Below are 21,647 nucleotides of genomic sequence, written 5' to 3' on the forward strand. Positions count from 1 at the left end.
TTGTTAAAAGTCCGTAACCTCTGTTTTTAGACAGGTATGAATATTCATCATTCCTAGTTTTCAAGCAGGAACACAAATAGTTATCATTATCATTATGAACTAAGCACTGTAGTTCAATTGTTTTTTTTTTAGAGAATGGCCCTGATATAGTGGATTAAGCTGATAGCTTTTTACTAGATTTATGTAGTATACTCAATATCCTGAGTATGAAAATGTATAACTTGGTAATGGAAATTCCGACATTTTTGATGTACAGTATCTCGAATCGATCGAATAGTTATCATTCTGTGTTACTATAGTTCGATTTTTGGAATGATGCGCGGATCTAGTAAGTTAAAGGTTAAGCCGGCATTTTAGATTTGTGCGGTACTTAATTTTCTTGGTATTCCTCTAGATATGCCGCTGTTACTGCTCATAATAACACGGCTACTAAACTTGGAATAAATTAACGTTAAGTAGCAATCACTGAATTTGGTAAATGCATTGTTTAAATAATGAACTGTGATGATTGTTATAATAAAATTAATTTATGAGATGGTTAATTAAGTTAATTAGTATTTATAAAACTATAAAAGAAAGATACCTTTTTAAAATATTCTTTCCCCCCACTGGTCGGTTTGCTAATATGGTTCATCTAAGAGTTAGTGGTTTTGACGATGTTGAAGATAAAGGAGATGAGTGAGTGAGTGAGGAAGCTACAGATGATAGTTTTGATTATTATGTTGATGTTGGTGATGACGATGATGTTCTAACGATAACGATGGTGAGATAGATAGATACTTAAGATGAGATGACTACGTTATTGTAGTATGCGTATGATTAAAAATATATGCTGGTCATAAAAAACATTTACTATGATGATACTATGCTGATTGTGACGATGATATGATAGAATGTTATGTTATGACTGTGTAAAATATATAGGTAATGATAGAATAATACTGATCAAGATGATAACACCATTTAATGTGAAATGGCGATGAAAAAAATAAAAATTTTATGACAAAAGTGACAACGATGATGTTGATGATGATCTGCTCATTAACTTATTTTATCCATCGATGCAACCTAACTTATGCACATAACTTAGCAACTGAACTAATATCTCGTGATCAATTCTATGAAAAAAAATTTATTCACTTGTCTCTATACCATACATTCGATGTAACAAAAGCTTTTTGGATGTGTGTGAATGTATGTTTAGTAATCGTGAATATTCATTGAACAGTAAGAACACGATTTTTGCACTGTGTTTTTTATTTGTAAATTCGTACAGGTTAACAGTTTGTGCTTATTCTAAAATTTAATTGAAACAAATACAATCGAATGTAGTAACTCAACATCATTATTAGTGTTAGTTTAGTATCATCATAATAATCATGAAAAAATAATATTTTGTTATTTATTTACTTATTATTATTATTTGTTATTGTGATGTCAAAATTAGAGCGGCCGCCCGGACATCCCTGCCGCAAGTAATGTACACCTGAACGCATTCATCCTGAGAATATCCCATCGCAATTAGGGATTCAATATCCCGAAATTCTTCGTTAGTAAAATGAAGTGCTGTCCCAAAGAATCGGTTAATGTTGTCGAGATCTCGGACGATTATCTCGTAATCGATATTCATGCCGAATAGTCTTAAAAACCTTTCTCTGTCGGCTCTGATGGCCGAATATAGTTTGGGATTTGTCGTCCGGAATTGTTCGATTAGATTCATTGTCCGTTGTTGTTGGTCGGTTTCTAGAAGGAAGTCTTTGATGAGTGGGAAAATGGGACTATTTTGGAATGTTACGAAGGGGTGTTCAGGAGTTGATGTATCGATATTTGGTCGTTTATCTCTTCTGCGTTCATCTGGATCGAATGGAATTTGTTGATGATGATGCAATTGTTCTATTTGTGGTTCCTGCTGTATTTGTCTATGTCGCTGGAGCTCTTGTTGTTCTTCATCATATATTTGTTCACCTCCCTCCATCTTGTTTATTATCAACTTGAATTCTTATTACGTTATTTACGTTTTATATTATGCTATAAAAATGTTATTTTTATTTTTACAAGCTATTTGATATTTACATTTAAACGAATCTCATTTTAACTGTTGCGTGAAGTAACTGCAATCAAAACAGAGAGACAGACGATAGCCGATGTATTCGTGTAAGCTTAACAATAGTGCCAGCTAACTTTTGAAATATATTTTAACGCATCTGTACACATCTGGGATTTATTGTATGCGTAAGTGTAAATGCTTAATAGCTGGCTTGGACTTTGGTTTGACATGACACACGCCTTTCTTACAATTAGTCTTTTTAAATAAGTTCTATTTTTAAAAAAACCATTTCGAAAACAGTCACAAAACGCCATCTACAGAATAAATTTGGCCATTGTAATCAAAGGTAAAAAGAGTCAAGTTGTACCTGCCCAGGGTACGGTACCTGGAGATATCTACTGCCTCATTTTGAAACTTGTTAGATTTTGAAATGATTTGATGATTTTAATTAAACTATTTCTTTATTTGTTTATTAAACTGTAATTAAATATGTCATTTTGCTGTTTAAAATTAAGGGTGATGTGATGAATGTTGTTAGCTGACTGCGCAAATCCTGCACAAAACTGAATGATTTTAATATTTAACATCATTAACGAGATGTTTGTTCTTTAGAAATGATTGAAGGATGTCTGCCAGCAATAATTAGATGCCTAGAAAAAGAATTTTGCATTAATTATAACGATTAATCAATTTTAAAGCATTGATGTACCTGAGAAACAAAATGATTTTTTTTAAATAAATTCAAATATTTGCATTTCTTTGCATACAATGCTTTTGTTACTAATTAATATTAATATTAGACCTATTTAATCGCAACTATGGTTTAATTGGTTGTCGCAAGTAGGTCAAAAAGTTTGATTGGCTATTAAGGTTGGCTGGCTAGTAAACGTCACAGCTTAATTAATATTCATAAGAAGCGGGAAGCCACTTTGTGGAAGAATTTCCGGTCTATGTTTTTGAGGTTTATTGTTATGAAGATTTTCTTGTGCATTCTAGCTATAAAAAGTTCCAAATTTCACTAATTCGACGCTCCGTTTCGAGTTCATTCGAATTTAGTTGTAAAACTTAATTTTTTATTTTGTACATTTTAATAAAAATCATTTACGACTGCATATATAAAAAATGGAACACATGGTCAAAAGAATTGAGTTGGAGAAGCGGGGCCGACAACCTGAGGATGTTAGTTGATTTTTGTCAAATTTTTCATTTCTTCGTACAAATTGTTTCTTGGATTTTAGCAAAAATTTGTTATTTCGTCGAAATGTAGGCCGCCATTGAGCGCCCTTAGACCGTACTCTGCGTTGCAATATCGTCGCCATTATGATTTTGTACTGCTTGTGTATTTTAATGAAAATCTATTAAATAAATTTTGATAGTTACGCTGTTATGTGTTTCGTTTTGTTTGCAGATAAAAGAGTTGAACTTGGACAACTGTAGGTCAACGCAAATTCATGGCCTGACCAGTGAATTTTGCAATTTAGAATCGCTAAGTTTAATCAACGCTGGCCTAACGACGCTGAAAGGTTTTCCTGAGCTGCCTAAGCTAAAAAAAGTGAATTTTTTGATGTATTTTTTACAAAATCAAAAAAATAAAAATCACATGCCATCTCCTTCAAAAATTAATTTGTTTTTTGATTGTAATTTGTAGCTGGAGCTGAGTGATAACAGATTGTCGAGTGGGTTCAATGCTTTACAGGGATGTCCAGAGATATCGTCCCTCAGTCTCAGTGGTAACAAAATTAAAGACATTGAGAGCCTCGAACCATTGGTGATTAAATTATTTTTTAATTAAATTTCAATGAACCACTTATAACGGGTTGTGGTTTCTTATGCTCCATTATTAATTAGTCAAAAATTTAGAGGTATTAGACTACTACTTAATTAATTTGATAGATTTGTTTCACCGTTATTGTTCACTTGTTCTTGTGCTTATAAAATGTTGGCAAATTATTTATTCTGCTGATGATAAATAACAACGCCGTTTCAGAAATCGCTGCCCAAGTTGAAATGTCTCGACCTGTTGAACTGCGAAGTGACCACTAGCGAGGATGACTACAGAAATAAGATCTTCAAACTTTTGCCTCAACTCGTCTACTTGGATGGATCAGACGTGAATGATTTGGAGGCCGAGGATGAGGAAGAAGACGAGGAAGGAGACTATGAAAACTCAGATAACGAGGACAGTGATGATGCAGAAGGTTGGTTTAAAAATTTTTAAACATTTCATTCTCAACATTTTAGTTAACATTTTTTGGTTAGTGGGATTAGCAATGTTGCTGATGTGACTAATGGTTTTAATTAATTAATATTAATTTACCATGTATTTCAAAAAGCAGCTAATGGCGACGACGTAGATGTTGATGAGGATGAAGATGGTGAAGAGGACGAAGATGGAGAGGAGGACCAGAATGCGGTCGGCCTCAGCTATCTACAAAGATCTGGTCTCGAGGTCTGTGCCTAAAAAGCATTCATTCTCTCATTTATATTGGTTTTTTTTTTGTTTATTTCATAATTTCTGGCTAGTGCTATGGTGCCAGGCATTAATGTTGCTATGAGTAAATAATATCACAAAGAGATCCACACCTGCTACATGTGATGTGTGTGATGCATTGTTTCATGTACATTTACACTCAATGTGTGTTTTTGGTTGATGCCTCCTCTGAGAATTGTTGAAGAGTGATTCGTAATGATATTAATGATAATAATAAAAGCTAATTTAATTTTTTGCTCTGCTAGGATGAAAGTGATGGTGATGATTTCAAACCAGATGACAAGGAAGATGATGACGACGAGGGGTCTGACGAGGAAGAAGACGAAGAGGCAGAGGACAACGATGCCAACCAGTCCGCTGAAATTGTTGAAGGTGAGTGCACCATGGTCTTGTCTCATTTATTATTTTTTGTAATTAAATTCTATTTTTTCTCATGAAAAATGTATTTATAAAAATTGTATTAATCGTGTTTTATTGCAATACTTATTTAATATACTATGTTATTAATTATTTAATAAATTATGTCAATAGGTAGCCGAGGTGTGAAGCGAAAGAGAGGTAACGAAGAAGACGACGAGGATAAGTGATCAGATGGACGGATGGATGATGTAATTGATATAGACACGTTTATTTTACTTCCTTTATTGACAGATAAATACAATAAACCTATATTTGTGTATGTGTGTATACATTTATGTACGCGTATATTGTATTAAGATTGCGTAAATTTATGTAAATTTTATTTATATAAAAATAAGTTAATACATTCAAGCTTTGCTAAATAAACGAAGATAGGACTACGTATATTAAAGTTAATTTAATTTGAAGTTAATTAATATCCATTTAATTATGACTACGTTGTTGACAATTTTTTTCTTTGGTTTTTAATATAAATTATGTTAACTAGTTACTACTACTTCTATCGTTAGCATCTGATGTAATATAATGTAAAAGTATTTCTTATTTGTCGTACGTGTGTGTGTGTGTGTATGTATTTTAAGGTTTAAAAAGTTTAAGAAATTTGTAATATCGAATACAAGTAACATCATATACATCAACATACCATAAGTTTGTAATTGCGGCTTAATGAATACAGAAGGGTACGGTATTGTACGTTCACTTGAGTACGTTACACTAGTTTTTGAAAATTATTGATTTACAGACCTACCGGGTAATTTAACTAAACCGTGTACCCGACTTTGTAATCCGGGTTCAGATAAATCTGTTTTTTTTCTCTAAGAATTTCTGTATAGAAGAGATTTGAACATACAAATTTGTGTAATGTATTTGTACTCATGTACCTGGTCAAATGGGTTACTTATACATATAATGTTTTAACAAAAACATGAGCTAAATTAAGTAATTATACTGTCATGATGGTTTTATCAGTGATATGATGGTTTTATCAGTGATATGATGGTTTTATCAGTGATTTTCGACTACTATTGCTATACACTTGACGGCGACAAACACAACTTATTACATTACCGAATACATTGATTATCACATACTTTAAATGGCATAAATGTTATCATCTACTAGTATATTTGTGTGATGTATGTTTATCATCATTACGCTATTATCTTAATGTAATGATGTGATATGCTTAATCTAGATTTGGTTCTCATATTTATATTGGCTGTATGCGTATAAAGACATAAATTTAAAGGTAAAATGATGTTTTATAATATTGACGATGTCTCACTTGATCAATCAACCAACAAACAGTAAATTTTGTTGTATTTAACGTTTTCCTTGTTTAATTCATTCAGTATAAATAACAAAACCTAACGAGGACAAGACATTAACAACAATAATCACCACAACCGCGGGGCACCGTGCGATGCGAATCCGGGTACATTTTTCGTGGATTTGCATAATTTTAAACTAGCGACAATTTCAGCAAATCTATCACACGAATGATTTGTGATCCTTGCACCATACAGCGTACATAATTGTAGTAATAATAATGTGTCCTAGTTACAATGATGTAGATTTGATGGGGAACGGTGGTTGTGTAATTTATAGCAGGGTTTAAAAAAATTTTTTTTTCTACCTTGGGTTAATTAGAGTTTGGCTAAGTAGAATCATGAAAGTTATCAAAGGCTGTGTGCAATCTGTCCTATTCAGTGTAAGTGTACATTTGCGTGTACGTTCATGAGTGCACATGAATGTGTATGAGTGTATACATACCTCTTATGCTAGTAAAGCCCATTAAAGTCAACAAGTAATTTTGTATGCTAATGCAAGAAAGAAACGAATTCAAACAAAAGTGGCTCTTAATTAAAAACTCTCAAAGCCGAAAAATAACCATACCTGAAAATATTATTACTAAATAAGTTGAAAACCATGTGTGTGGGTACATATATGAATTTAATATTGATATAAATATATATAATTAATTTTCATTTAATAAGAATATTACATTTCATAATTGTCAATATTAACATATTAATAATAATTGTATTTTTTTCCAGTCAAACTGATACATTTGTGTGCGAGTGAGACCAATTCAGTCGGTGGCTCTGTAGATAGCGGCTGTGTCGTGGTCTCCGTAGCCTCTGGCTTTTGCTTTTTTGAATAGCTGGTTAATGAATCAGTCAAATATTTATTGCTAAGAGGTTTAGTAATGTAACGTTTGTAAGAAGACTAATGATTCAATTAAAGATCATTGATGGATACAAATTAATTGTAATGTTTGCAATAAAATCAACAGAGACGGTCAGACGTTCGAAGCAAACACGTAACTGAAAACAAAGGGACAAACCAAAGACAACAACAAGACAGAAACAACAAATAAAGAGATACTCCAAATAAAAAAACAGAAACATAAACACACGACAGACTTCATTGGTGGCTGTTGTGATGTAGAGTGGCTGTTGTACAAGCTCTCCAAGAGATATTGCCAGCCTGATGTCTCTCTGCATGTGCTCCAGTGACAGCTGTCTAGTACTCAACTGGTTCGTTATCATTGCTGTCATGAATGTATGGATAAATCAAAAAAAATCCAGTCATTTATTTCTACTTTTTCTTTTAAATACCTTTATTAAACATGAAAAAACTAATAAAATCGATAAAAATGGTAACTGTATGAATGATTTTAAAAAAACATAAACAAGCTGGAAACAGAAAATGGAAAAACAACAACAAAATAAAAATACAAAAAAAGCGCAAACACTACAAACCGTCTCCCTTGAGAGAATTCAACTGGGATGAGATAGGCAGCAGAGTGAGTATGTTGAGTACCTGTGACTGGTCCAGTCCTAATTTTTCTCCCAGAGCCAAGGTTTCAGCAAGACCGGCCAGTAATGTCCCCTGCAACATGTTCACTACAAGCTTCATGCACGTCGCACTCCCTATGCCGCCTTGTTGGGGAGTTAGTGATTTGGTTGGTAAATGATGTACATATATAAATGGTTTAACGTGCGAATTGAATTAAATGAAAATGATGTCTGGTCAAATATACAAAATTTCTAAACTAAATAGAAAAAAAAGGAAAAAATCAACTAAACCCAGGTAGAATGCCTTCTTAGAGATGGAATTGAAGACAGTAGAGCAGCAGTCGTCAAACAGTTCCTTGTCTCCGGATGCAACGACAACGACGTCCTCCATGCTGGAATCCAGACTCCCAATGATGGGACTTTCCAGGAATTTTCCACCTCTACTCGTTATGGACTTCCAATGAAATGTTGAAATGTCAGTTTTGTATGTGCGTGGTTAATGAGAATTGAACTGGTACATTATTACGCCATAATTATTACAAAACTGTATTATTTATTATATTATCTTATATTTATTTATTATATTATTCATTAAATTATTTATTATAAACTATATTTACCTCGTGGAGTTCCGTAACTGTTAAAACGTCAACAGTTGACATGTCTACAAATGATTTCCCCGGTGAGATGGACTCCAACACCCCATTGGTTCCAGATATCAACTGTGTTGTGCGTGTGGTGTATTATGTGTGTGTGTGTGTATTCGTGTGTGTGTGCATTTGTAACATTAAACATTTGATTATAAGAACATACAGACATACATAGAAGAGATCCAGATACAAATGTATATCTCCCAAAAAGTTGAGATTGAGAGGTTAAAAACAAAATTCCCACAAAACGTCAACTGTCACAAAATAACATTGTGCAAACGTATCTACGAAACAGAACAAAATGGCACATTGAAATAGGGAAATATACAAAAGCACATTGAAGCGTACAAGCACAAAAACGTACAATTAAACATACAGGCGAAATACGAAACTCACACGCACACAAACAAACACAGAGACTGACATACATCTTTAAGTGCCCTGGCGTCACTGACACAGGATATGGTTATGTCAGACGTCTGCACTACTTCAGATGGGGTGCTACCTTTTTCTGCCCCTAACTCCATAAAGTACTTGCACTGTTTATGAGTACAATTGGCTAGTCAATCAATCTATCCATCAATCAATCCACCAATCAATCTATCAATCAACCAGTATATTAATAAATAAAGGAGCAACCAACAAATGAAAAGATAAAAATGAAAGAATAAAATGAAATAAAATATGTATAGACCTTAGATGGCGTTCTATTCCAGACCATAACTTTGAGGCCGGAGTTTAGCAGTCGATTAACGATGGTTGTTCCCATTTTTCCGAGACCGAGGAAGCCAATTGTGAATGTTTCCTGGATCGGTCTGGGGAGCACATCGGGAAGGAAGGTTGAGGAAGTAAATTCCTGCATGGATTTTTGAATAAATTAATAATTAACAAACTAAATTTTAACTAATTCTCATTGTTATATAAAGACATGTTTGTTTGTTTTATTATTTCTTAAACTCTTAAACTTGTGTTTATATTTGGTGTAAATTGACTGCATGATGGGTAAACTGAATTATATTTTGTTGAATATCCATTGTATGTGTTTTGTATTTGTTGGATAGCATAATTTTTAAAAAATATTAAATTTAGATAGATGGAAATTACTTACAAAGGCAATCTTATTCAAATGCTTAGACAATGAGAGGAACTTTTCAACAATCTCGTTTGTTTTGGGCACAACAATTTCATTCTCCTTGACGTTTTTGGCCTTTTTGACCTTTTTGACAGAATCGCTGACATGTTGGTCATTTCTGTCAACATCATGGGCTCTAGAATGATCGAGTTTGTCTTTTTTGTGAACTTTTTTGACCTTAACTTTGACTTCTGACCTCTTATCTGTTGAAGATTTTCGCTTTTTTGTTTCCCCTGATTTAACACTCACAGTACTTTTTCTCTTTTTAGATGAGCTGGAAACTGACACCATTTCAATATTTTCATCTTCATCATCGTCGTCGTGTTTGTGGGCACCATCATAATCAATTTCATCATCGTCTTCTTCATCTTCTTCATCATTTTTCTCTTCTTCTTCTTGCTGTTGCTGTTGTTTTTGCATGAAAAGTAAGGAGGATTTTCTCCTAGGTAGGTGTCGTCTGCCCTGAGTACATTTTTAAGAAAAAAATTTAAGATTATTTAGTTATTTCAAATTATTATATTGAAAAATAAAAAAATAAACAGAAATACTCAAACTTAATTGATTAAATAATAAATTAATTTATCCATAAGTACTAGTTAACTGCAACAGTCTAAATTATAATGATATGAAAAAAAATGTTAATTTTTGGTAAAAATGATGGAGAAAATTTATAGGAAATTGATGAAGATGATGAATTATGGTGACACAAGTTATGCAACATAAGATGATTAGTAGGCCCCTTACTTTATTTTCTTCAACTTCTACCTCTTCACGGACTTCTTCCTAGATTTTAGGAAAAATTACAAAAAAAATATTAAATAAAAATTATTTAGGAGAGGTTTATTCAGAAAAATCCATCAAAATAATAATTAAAAAGAGATTATCATATAAACAAACCACATTTTTAGTGAAAACCTAACTAAAATTTTTTACATAGCCTCAAATGTATTCAGCTATTTAGAAAATCAAAAAAAATAATATACAATATGACAAATAAATTGAAAAAATAAAAATTCATCAGCAAAAAAATAAAATAAAAATTGAACTTTGGCAGATTCAGATTCAGCAGACGAATCCGAAGAATCCTCAACGACCTCTCCAGCAGCCCTGGCTGCCCTTCTCTTCACAGTGGCCTCGATTTCATCAACTGCATCTTGAAAACCTTCTGGGATTTTGGTCTTTATGAGGTATTTCTCTCTGAATTCCTCATACGACCATAAAAGATCAGGGTGAACAAAGGAGCTGAAATGTCAGAAAATTTAAAGGTGAAACAATAATTGAATTGCATATTAATTAAAGTTTACTTTATAATACCAAATAAATAATCAAAAAACATTGCCAGAGCTGTCACCATACTGGCTAACAAAAACTTATTAATTTTTTGACTTACTATGTGTCTGATCCATAAAATGTTACAAATTCATGTGTTCCTGAGGTTGGAATTTTTATATCGTCGTCTTTTGGCTTTGTCACCTAAAAAAGAAATAATAAAAATCTCTATTTATTTATAGTATTTATCTATCTATCTAGTAATTTTATTTTATAGTAATCTGATATTAGTGATAAAAAATAATTACAAAAATATTTAAATTTACATAGTAGTAAATAAGTAAAGATAATTTAAATTTATTTTTCATGTTTAATTGACACTTGGAGTCTTAGATAGAAACATTAAGATATAAAAAAAAATGTGAATAAAATAGAAAAAAGTAAAAATGAGCTAAAAAAATTTGCTAACTTTGGCAGGCCATGGAGGAAATCCTTTTACCCTGGCCCTGAAATTTAAAATTTAAATTATTTAAAACTCGATATATATATAAGCTTTAATAAAAAAACTAATTCATTAGAAGCTGGTAAACTTCACTTAGTCTCTAAGTCATAGTGTCAACACACACACACACACACACACACACACACACAAGCACACACGGGAGAAGGAATTAAAAATTAAAAACCACGCATTAAATTTGCAATAAATACGACAAAAAAAACTAGCCAAACAAGATCCCCTCTATTAAATTTTTTATTCTTTTGATCGCCGGCCATGACGGACTATTGATCTTTTTAAACTAATTTTCGCAACCCTAGATCGATTTGAATCCGACATAAAACGACGTGAAAATTACCTACGATTCAAATTGCTTGGTATATTGTAAACAAAGAACTCTCAACATTTAAAGTTTTGTAGACGTATAGTCGAAACTGAGATTTTTGCGGTGAGAAAAGTAGTTTAAGAATTTTTAAAACTTTTTATAAATATAACATGCATATTAATCTATTTTTTTAAATGAATGGTCATTTTCACGCAAATATTTGGACATTTTCAACGTTTCAAACTTTAGTAATAATAGTGTCATTAGTAAAATGATAGTTTTGTACAGAAAAGTTAACAAAATGCAGTGAAAATAATTATAAAACAATTACTTTTTTTTCTTAATTTTTAATATATTTATAACAGATAACTAAGTTACCAGAAAACGAACCGAAATTTTAAAATGAAATTTTTCAAGCATACACACATCCCCGTTTCAAGTGCCCGAATATTCAGCAGCCAATCACATTCGTTCGTGCTTAACGTGGCAGAACTTTTAAATTCATGTACAGATCTATCTATTGTTGGGAGTAAAATAAAAAGTAATTATTTTACCAAAAAAAATATTGAAAATTTGTTCAAAATGGCGAAAAGAGAAGAGCAAAAGCCAGTAGAATTAATTCCCGAAGTTGTGCTGGACCCCGCCTCGCAAAAGCGCTACGTTCGTGGCAGGTTTCTGGGAAAGGTTAGCGTTAGTTACCGCCGTGAGTGAAAATTTCACTAATTAACTACTATTAAAAGTTCTCGCGCTTAAAATTTTTAAAAATGGCCGGAATAAAATTTAAATATTTTAGCATTTAGCTTGCTTGTTTGTATATTGCTTGCTTCATTTCATACAATTTTTATTTAAAAATCAAAATATTTTCTGAGATCTCACACTAGTTTGATTTTAATTTAATTTCTTAACTAAAAAAGACTGATTTATAATATGTTTTATTTTAATTTATAATTATAAAATGAGCTCGCAAAATTTAAGTTAAATTAAGTTTATTTTGAATTATTAATTAATCTGTATTGTACTGTAATCAATCTGTGATTCTCAATCAATTCAAGTGCAAAATTAAATTTTTCTTTATTAGGTTTTTATATTATTCTTCATTAATTTTTTATTCCATATTACATGAAATTTCAATACAGGGTGGATTTGCAAAATGTTATGAACTGACTGATTCAGACACCAAGCAAATTTATGCTGGCAAGATTGTGCCAAAGAGTCTGCTTGTTAAGCAGCACCAAAAAGAAAAGGTCTCTGGAGTTTTTTTTTGAAGTTTTTTTATTAAAAAGATTTAAATGAATTTCTACATTATAGTTAGTCATTTTCTAGTTAGTGATGTTGTCACTCCACTGCTGAATTAGAGATAAATTATTTTCTCCCCACACCAGATGACTCAGGAAATTAGTATCCACAAGGGCCTCTCACACAAACACATCGTTGGCTTTTATGGATTCTTTGAAGACAATGATAATGTCTACATACTGTTGGAGCTATGTAGAAGACGGGTATGTTTGGTTCTGTGTCATAAAATTTCCATTCATCTTTAATATTTTGTATTTTAAACTGACCAAATTAAAACTGTTTTTTGGTTGTTAGTCCCTCATGGAATTGCACAAAAGAAGGAAAACTGTGACAGAACCAGAGGCTAGATATTTTGTTCACCAGATAGCACTGGCCTGCGACCACCTCCACCAGATGCACATCATACACAGGGACCTCAAACTCGGCAATCTCTTCCTAAATGATGATATGGAAATCAAAATTGGAGACTTTGGTCTAGCCACTCGTGTCGATTTCTCTGGAGAACGCAAAAAAACACTCTGTGGTACACCAAACTACATTGCTCCCGAGGTCCTTGGTAAGAAAGGTCACAGCTATGAAGTTGATGCTTGGTCTCTTGGATGTATCTTGTGAGTTGTCTATGTTTGTATCTACTTGCCTGTATTTATTATCTTTGTTCATCTCTAACTGTATACTAACTTTACTTTTGTTACTAATCCGTGTTCTAAACTTTGTTGCTCAAGTCAAGACATGTGCAATTTCTTTCCTTTCAGATACACCCTGTTGGTTGGCAAGCCTCCATTTGAGACATCCAACCTGAAAGACACGTACGCTCGCATCAAGAGAAATGAATATCACATCCCTGCAGGCCGAGCCTCCTTGCAGGCCAAATCTCTAATTGAGCGGTTGCTTCAGGCAGATCCAACACAACGACCGTCAATGCAGCATGTCCTACGTGATGAATTCTTCACATCAGGTCTTTTTAACATTTCATTTTTTCAAACTCCTTCCCATGAATAACTAATAATCAAATTTAATATTATTTGTGACTGACTAATCATACGACAGGTTTCATGCCTCATGGCCTGCCAACCAGTTGCCTATCGACTGCACCTCGATTTGATCTTCTGAGAGCAGCTGACATTGGCAGGAGACCTCTTGCTGAAGTTAATGGTCAGCCTTTGCTCTGTCTGTTTGTTTACCTGTCTGTTTGATTTTTTTGTTTGTTTGTTTGCTCATTTGTCTGCTGCTCATTTGTTTGTTGGGCTGGAAATAGTAAAGTAGAGGGGAGTTTTTTTGTAGGGTGTCTTGAAAATAACTGCTGTATACTCAGATTAATAAAGGATCATGTACATATATGCACAAATACACATGCAAACCTACGCATACATACAAACAAACAGTCAAACAAACAGACAGACACATTAAATTAATTCTTTTTTACTTGTGGTGGTTATACAACACAGATGGAGGAAATGCTTTGACGGTTGCACAGTCAACCATCCAGAAAGATCATGAAGGTGGTGGCTTGCTCGTTGATGATAAGAACGATAAGAGACTGAGTTAGTACATTGTTTGTATATTTTTTAATGATTTGTATGCGTATTTCACACAGCTTATGTTTGAATGATGCCTGTGCATGTGATTGATTGATTAATTGAAATAGAGAATGGGAAAGAAAAAGGTACATAGATTGTACGGGTGTAACATTATTAGTTTGGGTTTGTATGTGTATCTTGCGTGAGTTATGCATGATAGCCTATGTGGGTGTATGTATGTATGTGTGTGTGAGAGAGAGAATGCACTGCATTTCCACATAATTTGACATACACACATACATACATACCAACATACATAGATGCATACAACACAGTAATTATTTTTGCTGTTCATTATCATCATAGGTGAGGAACCAGCTGACTGCTACCTATCTGAATTGCTACACCTACTATCCAGTGTCACCAATTCAAAGAACTTCGACAAGCCAATCTGCAATGAAGGTTGTTCAGAGCTGTTTCTTATTAGTCTTTGTTCTTTTAGCTTCTGTATTTGTCTCTGTGGTAATCTGTGTTGTTCTATGTCTTACTTTGTTTGCTTTGTTACTTGTGACTTTGCTTTATTATTTATAAGCATGTATTTCTCTGTTGTTATGTGTCTCTAAATGTATGTTTCACTACACCTTTCTACTTCTTACTGTATGTTTTTGTGTATCTTTCTATCAGTGTCTGCATGCATACATACATACATTCATACATATATACTTACACACGCACATACATGCACACACACTTACATTCACACATACATACATAGAGGAGGCAGAAGACCCGGCGGCAGTACCTATATACTGGGTATGCAAGTGGGTAGACTACAGTGATAAGTACGGGCTTGGCTATCAGCTCTGCGACAACAGTATCGGTGTGCTCTTCAATGACTCCAGTCGTATGCTGCTTGCTAGTAACGGAGAGTAAGTTTCGGTTTCTCCGACATATTTGTGGCTTGTGGCTGTAAGTTGTTGTTTGTTTGAATTGTTGTAGTTGTTTGTGTGAATTTCGATCTGTTTCTGTGTGCTTGTTGATAACGATAATAATGGTAGAGCTGATTAAAGACGGTAATTGTAATGACGATGACTGATGACTGTACTTAGGAACATGCAGTACATAGAGAAGGAAGGATCGGAGCACTTCCACAACATCAGAGCTTTCCCAGAGACGCTGACCAAGAAAGTAACGCTGTTAAAGTACTTCAAGAATTATATGAATGAACATCTATTGAAGGTCTGCACCTGTTGGTTTATGCTATGGTTGTTGCTGATGCTACTGGTGTCACTGCTTTAGTTGTTGATGACATTGTTGTTGTGACTGTTGATGCTACTGATGTCATTGCTGCTATTGTTGTCGTCGTTGATGTTATGCTGTTATGCTGCTACTGTAGACAACCATCATTTTTTTTATTGAAAGTTTTATGTCTGCTTGCAGTGTTGGTGCTTTGTTTCAGGTACCTGTGTTGACTAATTTACCATACCAACGTGGTTATTAATTTTGCTAGTGTTGCTGTTGTTATCTTCAATCAATTATTTAATTAATTAGTTAGTTAAATAGTTAATTAATTAGTTAATTAATTAATTAACAGGCAGGTGCCAATATAATGCCCAGGGAAGGTGATGAGATGACTCGCCTGCCCTTCCTTAGGACGTGGTTCAGGACCAGGAGCGCCATCATCCTTCATCTCAGCAATGGAACTTTACAGGTTGCTAATTTGCCTGCCTGTTTTATTTTGTTTGTTTGTATGTCTGTATGCTACCCTACCCTGCTGGTATGTTGTGCCTCTCTCTCTATCTCTCTCTCTCTTCTCTCTCTCTCTCTCTTCTCTCTCTCTCTTCTCTCTCTCTCTCTCTCTCTCTCTCTCTGGAGTTTATGTATACGCACTTTGCACCTACATTCATGCACACGCGCATATATTCACATGCACGAAACACACACACGAACACCCTAACAGATAAACTTCTTCCAAGACCACACAAAAGTAATCCTCTGCCCGCTCATGGGAGCTGTCACGTACATCGACGAGAGGAAAAACTTCAAGACCTACCGACTGCCTCTAATCGAGAAGTTCGGCTGCATGAAGGACTTGGCCTCCAGGCTACGTTACGCGCGTACCATGTGCGATAAGTTGGTTGCTACGGCCGGAAACCGACCAAACCCTGATGACATTAGATAATGAAGACGAGGATGGTGGTGGTGGTGGTGATGATGACGAGGAAATGATGACGATGGTGGGAATAGTGATAATAACGCCGATGTAAATTGATGGATGTTGTCATCATCGTACTAATAAGCATGCCTTTCATTCGTGTCTATGCCATTCTGTAGCTATCGGTAGTATGCTTGACGACGACGATGATGGTGATGTACTGTGGGATGATTATGTTGATAATGATAGTAGGATGATGATGATAATGATGATAATGAACACGATATTATTTTTTACGATAAGTTTTCATTCACTAAGTAAGCGCCGTCTATTTTTCTTTCTTCATTTTTGTTATTTAACATACGAATGTTTTCGCCACAAAGTTCTTGACATTTTTAACAATGGTGTATCATTATTATTATTACATCATTAATGTTATTTACTATGATTATTGTCTAGTTATTTATGTCAAATTTTTTATATTATTATTTAATATTCATGACTATTGCTTCAGGCATTTTATTTTCGTTTTTCGTTATCCTATCAGGTACATAACATGCAAGCAATTATAACTCTATTACTATTTTAATAATAACAACAATATACGTTATTCTTCTTATTATTCTTATTATTGTCTACCCATATTTAAGTTCTTATGATTCAAGTAGATAATAATAATGATTTTAAAAGTTTTGTTCAACAGATTTTATTACAATAGATAAACAAAATAGATAAGTAGTATAATTAAGATTTACATATAAATTTAATATATTGTTAACATCCGTGTGTGTGTGTGCGTGCGTATATAGCTGCAGTTTACTGAACTGTTTGTATTTAATGTGTCCATTATTTCAATATTTTCTTTCAAAACTGATATGCCTCATAGAGCTAGAGTAACGACAGAAATTGTATGATTAACTGTTTAATTATATTTTTATACGTCTTCCCCGCCTTCTCATGTATAAATAAATAAATGTTATCTATGTAACATGAATGTGTTGTATTTTTTGCCTGTGTGTGTGTGTCAAAGCCATAAATATATATATACATACTTGTGTATATTCTATATATATATATATGTATATATATGGTTAAGGCATCTTTAACATAAAGTTATTGATTAAAATAGAAAAAACATAAAATTCTATCTCGAAATGGGAGTTTAAACAGGATCCGTGAGGTTTTACAATGGCATCTAACCAACCTTGATCATCATTCTAATTATATGGATCATCTAAATTATATACCAATGAAAAATAGGAGTGGCTTTGACATCACGCTTGACGTCACATCTAATATGTCTGCGTATCTATGGCTTATGTTCATTAATGTTTCTTCTATACGTGTATGTATTGTATATATATATGTTGTATGAATAATCTTTTTTCTGATTTAATCAAAGATAAAGATGTTTGTCACAGTTTAATATTAATTTCATTAAAAATACGAAACTTTTTCTTGGATCGGTTAAATAATGAATATTTATAAAAGTAAATTTGATTATTGTCAGTTTACTTAATATTTGGCGCTAGAATAATTTTTCACTAATTTAAAAGTGAATAATATAAATAAACAATATCATATGTCCCTTTGTGAAGATTAACTAATTAAATTAATTGAGTGTCAAAATTCATTTCGTGGAAAATTAGTAAATGATTTATTAGTTGGTTTTTTGTGGTTTAGCTGTTTATTCGACCCTTACAAAACGTTACTTCTTTAATATATATTTTTATTTTTGTACTGATGATTTTGTAATTTTTTTAATAAAATAAAATAAATAAAGTCCATTATTAATTAAATTAAAATTACTAACTACCACTATTATTCTTAATAGTCAAAGTTATTTATTTTGAAAAGTTAGAGAGAATTAGTTGTTTGATTTTGAAAGCATACATACATTTATAATATATAGTATATAATATATACTATATATATATATATAATATAATATATTATATAATATATGCTATATATAAATTTATGTATGCTTTCAAAATCAAACAACTAATATTATATACTCAAACAGTCATACTAACTACTAAATTAAGCAGTAAAAAAACTAACATCTAATCATATCATCATATTATAATATAATAATAATTATAATACAAGTATTACTATTAATATACTAAGTATATTATACTAGCTTTTGTAAGCTGTCTTTTATTTGGAGAAGAGCTTGACAAAAACTTGTTCACACATACACATCATCATCTTCTATCTTCATAATCAATGGATGCCAAGTCCTTGTTATTTGAATGCCTTCAGGATTCACCGTATTTTAGGTTAGTAATTCAGTTAAAAATTAATTATAGTAATTTAATTATGATTTATTATTATTTTTTATTGTGGTTGTTATTCTTCTTATTATTTATTGTTACTGTTTTAATTTTAATTTTTAAAAATAAATAAAGTCATTAATTAATTACATACAGGGCATCACTGATTGAGAAAGAGAGAGGTGTTGAAACTTTACACATAAAAGTAGAGAAGGTATGCATGTATATTACTACTATTACTACTACGATACTATTACTACTACTACTACTACTACTACTACTACTACTACTACTACTACTACTACTATCAATACTACTACTTTACTACTACTACTACTGCTATTAATACTAATACTGCAACTTCAAATACTTACTTCAAATACTGATACTTTAAATACTGATACTCATGCTACTACTATTACTGCTGCTACTACTACTACTTATAATATTATTACTACATCTACTGCTTCTACTACAATTATTACTACTACTACTACTACTACTACTACTACTACTACTGTGTATTAGTTAGTAGCAGTTAAAACAATGCCATTTTGAAACCACAGTAAAAGTAATAGTAATGATGATGATGACTCTAGTTGTAGATAGTATGCACAACTGCTACTATTAAAGAAAATGAAGGAGTTCTTACAAAGAAGCCAGAGAAAATTCTAACATAATAATCTTTATAATTATTCTCTTATAATTATCTCGTATAATTATTTATAATTTAGTAGGTATTTATTTGTTATTAATAACAGCAACAACATCATCAACAACAACAACAAAAGTAATAATAACAATAACAATGTCAATTAAAGGTTTTGAAGACATGCTCCACTATGCTAGATGCAGGCAAACTTTATAGCAACTGTACTAAGTAAATGATGGTGATGATGACGACGACGATGACGACGGGCGTAGATGATGATGAAGACGACGATGTTGTTGTTGTTAATGTTGTTGTTGATGATAATGATGATGTTGTTGTTGTTAACGATGACGATGATGATGATGATGATGATGGTGGTGATGATGGTGATGATGATTTTGAATGTTAGATGACGATGATGATGACGATGATGTTGATGATGATGGATTGATGAGATTGTAGTTGTTGCTAGCACCAACTGGTTGCATTTTTTTTATTAATTGTAATCATACGTATAAACAATGTTATAAAAATAAAGATTATCATTATTAATTAATTAATCAATTAATTGATCAATTAATTAACTAATTAACTACTTGATTGGTTAAATAAATATTCAGAGATTTCATAAATGGCTTGTGCGATCTGACAGCATGTCTTAATGATGACAAGGGTGAAGATGAGATGGATTCATCATTGGTTAGTGAGGCTTTGTTTTTGACGATGACGACGACGATGAAGCTACTGCCACTGCTGCTGATGTCGCTGATGATGACGACGACGATGAAGCTACTGCCACTGCTGCTGATGTCGCTGATGATGACGACGACGACGACGCCGTTGGGAAAGGAATGATAATAATTGTAATGGCTATGATGGACGAACGTTTTGAATTGTATAGCAAGCTAATGACGGTTGTAATGATAAACGATGACGGACAACGATGGCAATCATGATTCATTCAGATGAATAAATTATGAATAAATGAATAAATTATGAATAAATTATGATAATGCAGTAGGTTCCATAATAACCATCATACTTTATTATTCACATGCTGTAGCAAATTATGGCCAGATTCAAAGATGTCCTAGCAGAAACCAACAGCTATTTCGAAGTCTGTCTATAATTACTTTCGTCTTTATTATAATAATAATATTATTAATGGTTATTATTATTATTATTATTATTATTTTCTCCGTAGATTCTGTTGGATCAGATGAATAGATGCATTGTCAATGGGCTCTACTCTTTCCTAAAAAAGTTAGTTTATTATTATTATTGTTATTATTATTATTATTAATTTATTATTTTGTAAAATTGCTAACGAGAAATGCGTTTCAATGCAAATTTTGTTATAAACGCAAATTCGGCGGTTTTTTTCTTCAAAAGTATTGATGTCGTCAAGTATTGATTGCTGCTTTACATACTTGTTAGCGTCGTTTTTATTATTATTACTGTTTTTGTTATTTATCATTATTATTATTATTTATTATCATTATTATTATTATTATTGTTGTTGTTGTTGTTGTTTTTTTTAGAGTTTAGTCGTATTTTATTTACCATTTAGTTTTATAGTCAGGTGATTATTCGCCTACTCGTTCATTGATTATTCATTTATTCATCCATCCATCTATCCTTTCATTAATTTATTTATTCATTTATTTGTCCTGTTCATTTATTAATCCATTTTTTCTTCATCCATCTATTATAAAACTACTACATTATCATAATTCATTCGTTTATTTATAATTTATTCATTTCAATCATCCATTAAAACACTCACTCACTCACTTGTTCATTCATTCGTTCATTTGCTACAGGTACATATTGAAAGTAAAAGAATCTCGGAAACACTTCGACAAGATATCGGAGGACTTGGACACTATCCTCATGAAACATTCCCAATCCGGAAAATCCCAAAAAATTCAGGATTTGGAGGATGTGGATAACATGCTTCTTGCTACGAGATCCTGTTTTAAGCATATATCTATTGATTATCTTCTGCAGGTCTCTGTGTGTGTATCTGTATGTGTATGTGTGTGTGTTTATATATATATATATATATATATATATATATATATATATATATATATATATGTGTGTGTGTGTGT

At 32.3% G+C, this 21,647-nt stretch overlaps 5 protein-coding genes across 5 annotated transcripts in view; 3 read left to right on the forward strand and 2 right to left on the reverse strand.

The window, feature by feature from the left end:
* Positions 1-1,426: 1,426 nt before the first annotated feature.
* On the reverse strand, positions 1,427-1,975 carry HELRODRAFT_171966 (hypothetical protein; the record flags this gene model as incomplete). The annotated part of the gene is made up of 1 exon (XM_009018643.1): positions 1,427-1,975. One exon carries the CDS (start codon positions 1,973-1,975, stop codon positions 1,427-1,429), a length of 549 nt encoding a protein of 182 aa, XP_009016891.1.
* Positions 1,976-2,964: 989 nt separating this feature from the next.
* HELRODRAFT_99297 (hypothetical protein) lies at positions 2,965-6,265 on the forward strand. The gene is made up of 8 exons (XM_009018644.1): positions 2,965-3,226; positions 3,456-3,599; positions 3,696-3,815; positions 4,035-4,245; positions 4,381-4,496; positions 4,784-4,910; positions 5,070-5,911; positions 5,955-6,265. Exons 1-7 carry the CDS (start codon positions 3,170-3,172, stop codon positions 5,123-5,125), a joined length of 831 nt encoding a protein of 276 aa, XP_009016892.1. The 5' UTR covers positions 2,965-3,169; the 3' UTR covers positions 5,126-5,911; positions 5,955-6,265.
* Positions 6,263-11,702, reverse strand: HELRODRAFT_111417 (hypothetical protein). Its single transcript, XM_009018645.1, has 13 exons — positions 11,538-11,702; positions 11,280-11,316; positions 10,932-11,014; positions 10,588-10,783; positions 10,286-10,324; positions 9,518-10,003; positions 9,104-9,265; positions 8,838-8,948; positions 8,380-8,481; positions 8,051-8,213; positions 7,724-7,903; positions 7,385-7,512; positions 6,263-7,122 (listed from the first exon to the last, which is right to left on the reverse strand). Exons 1-13 carry the CDS (start codon positions 11,585-11,587, stop codon positions 7,051-7,053), a joined length of 1,809 nt encoding a protein of 602 aa, XP_009016893.1. The 5' UTR covers positions 11,588-11,702; the 3' UTR covers positions 6,263-7,050.
* A 407-nt stretch (positions 11,703-12,109) lies between these two features.
* On the forward strand, positions 12,110-17,744 carry HELRODRAFT_185535 (hypothetical protein). The gene is given in 14 exon segments (XM_009018646.1): positions 12,110-12,318; positions 12,771-12,878; positions 13,017-13,133; positions 13,225-13,538; positions 13,683-13,885; positions 13,978-14,082; positions 14,376-14,471; positions 14,814-14,909; positions 15,223-15,376; positions 15,557-15,686; positions 16,042-16,158; positions 16,408-16,661; positions 16,676-17,665; positions 17,667-17,744. 12 exon segments carry the CDS (start codon positions 12,217-12,219, stop codon positions 16,627-16,629), a joined length of 1,764 nt encoding a protein of 587 aa, XP_009016894.1. The 5' UTR covers positions 12,110-12,216; the 3' UTR covers positions 16,630-16,661; positions 16,676-17,665; positions 17,667-17,744.
* A 1,090-nt stretch (positions 17,745-18,834) lies between these two features.
* Positions 18,835-21,647, forward strand: part of HELRODRAFT_191525 (hypothetical protein) — a gene marked incomplete at its 5' end in the record, with an annotated part of 10,026 nt that continues 7,213 nt past the window's right edge. The window contains 7 exons of the mRNA XM_009018647.1: positions 18,835-18,887; positions 19,038-19,095; positions 19,703-19,761; positions 20,154-20,232; positions 20,597-20,650; positions 20,738-20,796; positions 21,357-21,543. Coding sequence (XP_009016895.1) covers positions 18,835-18,887; positions 19,038-19,095; positions 19,703-19,761; positions 20,154-20,232; positions 20,597-20,650; positions 20,738-20,796; positions 21,357-21,543 — 549 coding nt within the window. The remainder of the gene's footprint in view (positions 18,888-19,037; positions 19,096-19,702; positions 19,762-20,153; positions 20,233-20,596; positions 20,651-20,737; positions 20,797-21,356; positions 21,544-21,647) is intronic.

This window comes from Helobdella robusta, assembly GCF_000326865.2.
Source record: "Helobdella robusta unplaced genomic scaffold HELROscaffold_22, whole genome shotgun sequence".
In the NCBI taxonomy this organism is placed as follows: Eukaryota; Metazoa; Annelida; class Clitellata; order Rhynchobdellida; family Glossiphoniidae; genus Helobdella; species Helobdella robusta.